The sequence below is a fragment of the Saccopteryx bilineata genome, chromosome 1 (genome assembly GCF_036850765.1).
Source record: "Saccopteryx bilineata isolate mSacBil1 chromosome 1, mSacBil1_pri_phased_curated, whole genome shotgun sequence".
In the NCBI taxonomy this organism is placed as follows: domain Eukaryota; kingdom Metazoa; phylum Chordata; class Mammalia; order Chiroptera; family Emballonuridae; genus Saccopteryx; species Saccopteryx bilineata.
This window is the reverse complement of record NC_089490.1, coordinates 204,636,435-204,644,031: the sequence shown is the minus strand read 5'-3', so window position 1 is coordinate 204,644,031 and position 7,597 is coordinate 204,636,435. Positions and strand designations below refer to the sequence as shown.

General features: G+C 48.1%; 1 protein-coding gene across 1 annotated transcript; it reads right to left on the bottom strand.

Moving 5' to 3' along the window:
* Nucleotides 1-703: 703 nt before the first annotated feature.
* On the bottom strand, nt 704-5,423 carry FABP2 (fatty acid binding protein 2). Its single transcript, XM_066253481.1, has 4 exons — nt 5,267-5,423; nt 3,588-3,760; nt 1,418-1,525; nt 704-1,002 (listed from the first exon to the last, which is right to left on the bottom strand). Exons 1-4 carry the CDS (start codon nt 5,331-5,333, stop codon nt 952-954), a joined length of 399 nt encoding a protein of 132 aa, XP_066109578.1. The 5' UTR covers nt 5,334-5,423; the 3' UTR covers nt 704-951.
* Between the last annotated feature and the right edge of the window lie 2,174 nt (nt 5,424-7,597).

Below are 7,597 nucleotides of genomic sequence, written 5' to 3'. Positions count from 1 at the left end.
ACCACGGGCTGATACAAATAGTCTCCCCTGTTCCCTTGCCCCCACCCCTTTCCCTCTGGCTACTGCCCCCCCACCCCCGTGTCTCGTGTACAAGCTTTCTGGCTAATTCCTTCACTCAGCTTCCAGGTTGATTAGGTCTTGGTTTTTGGGGTTTTTTTTATAGGGACAGAGAGAGAGAGAGAGAGTCAGAGAGAGGGATAGATAGGGACAGATAGACAGGAACGGAGAGAGATGAGAAACATCAATCATCAGTTTTTCATTGCAACACCTTAGTTGTTCATTGATTGCTTTCTCATATGTGCCTTGACTGTGGGCCTTCAGCAGACCGAGTAAGCTCTTGCTGGAGCCAGCGACCTTGGGTCCAAGCTGGTGAGTTGTTTTTTTTTTTTTTTTTCCTCAAGCCAGATGAGCCCGCGCTCAAGCTGGCAACCTTGAGGTCTCGACCTGGGTTCTCCGCTTCTCCGCATCCCAGTCCAACGCTCTATCCACTGTGCCACCACCTGGTCAGGCTAGATATTGTTTTTATATGAATATATTTTACTATGGAAATTATATAAAGCCAGCGCAAGATTTTAAAGACCGCCCCCCCCCCCCCATGTAGTCTATGTTTTTAGTTTACCAAATACAGGGGAAAACAAAACGGTATCATCAACACACATATCCAGGTCACGTGTTTTCCCCCAGGGAGAGGTGACTTGTAAAGCAATGTAGGAACAATATTTATTCATCTGTTTTTAAAAATGTCACAGATTCTTTATAACAGCAATAAATGCACCTCTTAGAGAAAGCAAGCCCAGCTACATGCTGACTCGCGTTCACTTCTGGTGCATTTTGGCAGGACTGGGTGGGTGTGAGGCCCTGGTCATTGTTGGTAAAGAGACTAGTTAGTCACCTTCCCAGCAGGACGCAGGTCTGTGCCCGTGGGCGTCCGGGCTGGGCACGGGGTCATGCTCAGTCCCTCTTGAAGATCCTCTTAGCTTCAATCCCTTCGTACACGAACGTCTGAAATGTGATGACAGACAAGAGAATTTGCCATCAAGGTGTAAGGCTGACTCAGGAAAAAGATGAGAGTCGATTCATAGAATCTCATTACAGCTTTTGAAATGAATTTATAGTGTTTTTGTCTTGTATTTGATAGCCACATTGTTTACAGACATAGAACACACCTGTTTAAGAACAGGTATTGGTTTGCAAGTCACATTTTCAGTTAAAATAGGCATCAATGCATTTGACCTACGTCTAAGTTCTCTTCAATAAATAGGCATCAGGAAAGATCTGTATTTTTAAAATGAGAAGGTGTATGTGAAAAAGAAGAGTCTATTTTACTGAAGATGTAACTCGGCAACCGTGGAAATAAAATTGTTGCCATGTTGTTATTTTGGCTGTGGGAAGAGGCTAGAATTGTCCTATGACTCACCTGAACCAGTTCACTTCCGATAATTTCTCGGACAGTGTGTATTGCATTTCCGTTGTCGACCCGGTTGAATTCTCCAACAAGTTTATTTCCCTCCATTTTCCAGGTCCCCTGAACAAAAACAACAAGAACAAAAGAGCGTGTGGAGGGCCTTGCACGCATCGGGCACTGTTCTGAGTGGTATAGGTGAGCCACTTCTGTCTCCATGCCGACCCTCTGTAGGTGGTGGTGTCTCTGCTTCTCACGGGAGCAGTGGGACAGGAGCCCCCGGGTCACAGAGCCAGGACTACACATCAGCCCGTCTCACTCTGGGTTTCCTAGGTGCTTCCTGTTAAAAAGAGTGGCCTCTACTGCATCATGGTTCAAATTAGTTTTAGGGACAGACTGGCAACCCTGTGCCTGCTTTAATTGATGTAATTGTTATAGTAATTTTTAAAAGGCCATAACTGATAAAATATTTAACAATTTAATTGTCACTGCAGACATTGAATTTACCTAAAAAATTCTGAGGACAAAAGTGTTTTTTAAAAGATCAGTTGAGCCCTGGCCGGTTGGCTCAGCGGTAGAGCGTCGGCCTAGCGTGCGGAGGACCCGGCTTCAATTCCCAGCCAGGGCACACAGGAGAAGCACCCATTTGCTTCTCCACCCCTCCGCCGCGCTTTCCTCTCTGTCGCTCTCTTCCCCTCCCGCAGCCAAGGCTCCATTGGAGCAAAGATGGCCCGGGCGCTGGGGATGGCTCTGTGGCCTTTGCCTCAGGTGCTAGAGTGGCTCTGGTCGCAACATGGCGACGCCCAGGAGGGGCAGAGCATCGCCCCCTGGTGGGCAGAGCGTTGCCCCATGGTGGGCGTGCCGGGTGGATCCCGGTCGGGCGCATGCGGGAGTCTGTCTGACTATCTCTCCCTGTTTCCAGCTTCAGAAAAATGAAAAGAAAAAAAAAAAAAGATCAGTCGAAACATATTTAATATCTAAAATTTAATATCTTTTTTTTTTTTTTTGACAGAGACAGAGAATCAGAGAGAGGGACAGACAGACAGGAAGGGAGAGAGGTAAGAAGCATCAAGTCTTCATTGCGGCATGTTAGTTCTTCATTGATTGATTTCTCATATGTGCCTTGACCAGGGAGCCTACAGCAGAGCAAGTGACCCCTTGCTCGAGCCAGTGACCTTGGGCTTAAGCCAGTGACCTTTGGCCTCAAGCCAGCAACCATGGGGCCATGTCTGTGATTCCTTGCTCAAGCCAACAACCCTGTGCTCAAGCTGGTGAGCCCTGCTAAAGCCAGATGAGCCTGCACTCAAGCAGGTGACTTTGGGATTTTGAACCTGGGTCCTCTGTGTCCCAGTCTGACGCTCTATTCACTAAGCCACCGCCTGGTCAGGCGAAAATTTAGTATCATAAACAATAAAAGGTATGACCCACCTTGGCTTTAGACCTTTGTATCTGGTCATTCATTCACTCATCTTCAATTATTTTGTTTCAATTATATTTATTAAGTGCCTATAGTGTTTAAGTTAGAGAACTAAAAGTTTCTGCTGCTGCCATATATGTATGTAAAGTTGAAAACACCAAGCTTTAGTTTATGAATAGGCCTATACTCAGCCATTCAAAGGGTTTTTTTTCTAATTCTTATTATTTAATCCAGATTCCTTATAGATGTGTATGAAAAAAAAACATACACACATATCAAAGACTCTGCCAGCTTGTGTGCTGTATCACACAGGCAGGCTCACAAATGAGAGACCCACATTAATTAAACCACACAGTGACAGAATGCAGAGGTTCTTTTAGTATTGTGTAGGACAGGGGTCCTCAAACTTTTTACACAGGGGGCCAGTTCACTGTCCCTCAGACCATTGGAGGGCCGGACTATAAAAAAAAACTATGAACAAATCTCTATGCACACTGCACATATCTTATTTTAAAGTAAAAAAACAAAACGGGAACAAATATAACATTTAAAATAAAGAACAAGTAAATTTAAATCAACAAATTGACCAGTATTTCAATGGGAACTATGCTCCTCTCACTGACCACCAATGAAAGAGGTGCCCCTTCTGGAAGTGCGGTGGGGGCCAGATAAATGGCCTCAGGGGGCCGCATGTGGCCCGCGGGCCGTAGTTTGGGGACCCCTGGTGTAGGACAATGGAAAAGGCATTGCTTCTAAAAAATTTCTTACACTGAGTTCAGTTCCGTCGGCCAGCTCGTACTTAAAAGGAACACCAAGTTCAAAAACAACTTCAATGTTTCGAAAGTTGCTTGTTTCTTTGATTGTGAATCTATTTCCTTCTTGTTTAACTATCAGTTTCAAACCATCATGGCTGGCCAGCTTTCTTTTTACCATGTTAACACCTGCGGAGGGAAAGAGATTGGATACAATGAAGTCAACGCCACATTTCGGTTTTAATTGTTACTGTTTTGAGGGGAGTTGGAAAATCCCAGTGCCTTTGCACAAGGGCATTCCCATTGCCTCTGCAGAAAAAGTTCAAGGTCAGACAGATAAAAAGCACTGATTCAAGCTATTTCCCCAAAATTTGAGTGTGTGTGTGTGTGTGTGTGCGCGCGCGCGGGTCGAGAGAAGGACAGATAGGGACAGACAGGAAGGGAGAGAGATGAGAAGCATCAATTCTTTGTTGCCACACCTTGGTTGTTCATTGATTGCTTTCTCATGTGTGCCTTGACCCAGGGGGCTACAGCAGACTGAGTGACCCCTTGCTCGAGCCAGCAACCTTGGGTTCAAGCTGCGAACTTTGGGCTCAAGCCGGTGACTTCAGGATTTAGAACCTGGGGCCTCCGCATCCCAGTCCGATGCCACCGTGTGTGCCACCGCCTGGTCAGGCTATTTTCCCAAAATTTTGAAAAAAAAAAATGAAGTGAAACTTAGAATTATAAAATCTTAAAACTAAGTAATTTTAAGAAAGTTATGAAACTTCTGGTTTCAGTGTTAAGAAAACCAAATTCCAGATATGACAAGTGAAGGGTTAAAGAAACATTCCTACACGTACAAGGACACACAGCTTTCATTCTGCACCTTTGCCTTCCATAATGGCTTTACATTCTGAACTTCATAATTCTTTTTGCTTTTTATGGCATTTCTGACTGTCACAAAAGCCAGGAAATGAGCAATGACATCTGTCAAGTTCATTACTGCACAGAGTGCAGATCCCATACATTTGCACCGAAAGCCCCTGAACTGTAGGTTCTAAGGGCTGCAGGGTCTCGATTTTGGATAACAACAAAGATTTGCTCATCCTGTGCCAGAGTCCTGGGATAGATTATGAAAATCAGTGAAATTAACATCTCTTTTAGGAACTACAGTATGGCATGAGATTATTCCAAAAGTCTCCTGAGTCAGAAGGGAAGAGAGGCACATCTCAGTTCTCAGCTCTGTAACTTTGGATTGAACTCCTCTCCCTTGCTTTTTTCTGTGGTCCTGGCTTTTCCATGCCCTAGCACTCACCATTTTAAAGTCTGGATGTTATCATTACATGCTGTTGTTTTTTACTTTCTAAATGACAACAACAACAGAAGTTGTTAAACTTCTGTTAGTTAAACAACTGATAGTTAAAGAAGATAGTTCACTGATAAACTGGGCTCAGTCAGCAGGTCACACAGATGAAGTGCACGGGGACCGGTCTGTGTGTCAGAGGGCAGCACCCAAGGACCTTTTCCTCCACTATGGACATGGTGTCCCCTCTGCTGGAAGCCTGGAGAAGGCAGCTTTCCCCAGTCTGCCCCCGCCCGTGGCAGGGATCTTCACACCACAGCAGGGTGCTCCCCAAGCCCAGAGTTCAGAGGGAGTTAGCAAAATATCCAAGAGAAGCAACAGAACGAGGCACCGAAGAACGAAGCCCTTACCCATCTTCTCCAGGAACTTGTCATAGTTCTCACTCCGGTCGATCTTCCAGGTCCCATCAAAGGCCATGGTGTCCAGCTGGCTCCACCTGTGGGCAGTCTGACACCGGGCTCAGTCCTCAGGAGAGAATTTATTCCCCTTCTTATCTGAGAACCTCCTTCCTGCTGTGATGTGGAAGTTTAAAGTTCAAGAGGTCACCTAAGTACACCAAATGCCAAGCCGTTCTTCTTTCTACGAACTCCTCAGTTCCTGTCCTGAGACTCAGCTGAGTTAAAGCATGATAAGCATCCCTACTCCTTAGAAACTACAATGTGTGGGCACACTTATTGCAAGGATTAGAATGCATACTACCAGAAGGTAGTTTTCTGCTCCCAAGTACAAAGTGCACGCTCTACTGGAGATGACGTAATTTGGAGCGTAAATCAAGTAACACCTGGGAAGTGACACTGTTAATGACCCATTCTATTCCTACAACAGCAGCTACCTTGTAAATAAGACTTTCTGGTGCAATTCAGCTGAAAGCTTCAAGTTAATAGGATACCGGGACTGAAAACGTCTTCATTTTCCTCATATGTTTGGGGGTTGCTGGGAGTTTGGATAAATGTACTGGCACCTGGTTTTGTTTTGGTCTCGAACAGCGAGGGGCCACTGAGGGAAATTCCAAGAGGTGGGAGTGAGGGAGGCTGGATGACATGGAAACTCCCAGGAGAAAGAGAGTGGGCTTTAAATATCTGCTGTGCGCGAGGAGAACCATAGCCAGATGTCAGCCACACCGCTAACGGAAACCACTCCTGTCTCTGCTCCCAGGGTCTCCCTCCACCAGGGGCATCCGTCCCGCTGGCCCTGCTGCTGGGGGGAAATGTCAAGGCCATTTGCAGAGCAAGGTTTTGGTCATTAAGCAGCCTGAACATGCTAATTACTAAAAGACAATTATTGTGAGTGAACAGGACTATAGGTCATCATTATCATCTTTGTTGTTATGTCAGCAGAGAATCTGTCAACAGGCCCAAGAGTTCATTCAGGGCCAGGGCAGGTTGTAGGTAACAAAGGGGAGCAGAGCGCTGGAGGACGGAGCCCATTGCTCCAGTCTGAGCGTACCCACGGGGCACATGCTCTTGGTGGGGGGGGGCATGCTTCATTTCTCCCAGGGGGAATGTTTCCAGGCAGTCTGCACCAGTGCTGGAGGCACAGCATGGAGGTGAACCTGAGACCAAACCATGGGCCGCGGCTCCGAGGCTTCTGCCTGCCACCGCACGGCCCCTCGCCAGCCCTGCTGTGCCCTCCAAGCTGTGTGCACAGTTAGCGTCTCCCGAGGGGCATGTTTCCTGCTGCTCAGGTCCTGCGTGGTCACTGACCCCTCCAGAGGCCTGTCCTGCACCCCCACAAGGGGTCAGGCAAGCCTCCTTCAGGGTAATGACCTTCCAAAGGTCTCGGTGCTGTTCCTGAGATGTTCTTGGTGCATGATATCCAGGGACACACCGGTGTCCTCAGGAAGTCCAGAGGCCTGTGGGGAAGGGCGGTGCCAATCTCCAGCTCAGAGGCCACCGGGGTCCATCTGGCCATGCACACAGGAGGCCACAGGGGTCTGTCCCGCCCTGCACACAGGAGGGAAGGATTCTAGAGACCTTTTCAGTGTCATTTATGGGGGTCAGCACTGTTAGGGCTTCTGTAATCTACTTCGGAATCTCTGAGCCCCGCGTTCCAGCCCTGAGTTGGCCACCTCACATGTTGGACAGGGACAGGGCCTGATCAGGGCTGAACCCCGAAAGGTGTGGGGCCAGGGGAAGGGGCACGGGAAGTCTGAAGACCACCCCCTAGCCCCAGCAGTGAGGGGCTGGGACAGCACAGCTGAATTCCCTCAGCTTTAACCATAAGCTGCTCAATTCAAGACACGCTAGACCTGTTAAGTCCTGTCTTAGGTTTTGTAGCTAGGCAGGTGGCTTGGTGCTCTGCCCCGGACTCCAGGGCTGCAGCAGCACAGGGGCATGGCCCTGTGGTGGCGTGTGGCCGCCAGTTCTCATGGGCGAGTGATGGGACAGCCTTCTCAGAGCTCGTGTGGCAGTACCAGGACAGGGCACGGAGGGGCTGCGTCCCCTCCACCGTCTCCGGTCTTTGTGACCCAGGTCTGTTCCACAAGGATGAGGCCCCGAGCAGCTGGGTGGGAGGCTGCTCAGGTCGGAGCCCTCGCGCCCGCCACATGTGGAGGGAGGTGGGTGTATGTCATCCCCACTCCCCACTGCCACGTCCCACGTCCAAACCGTCACGTTTCTGCCTTTTTTTTTTTTTTAAGAAAAGCTTTTCTACTGAGCCCATTCCCATCCAAGCATCACCTT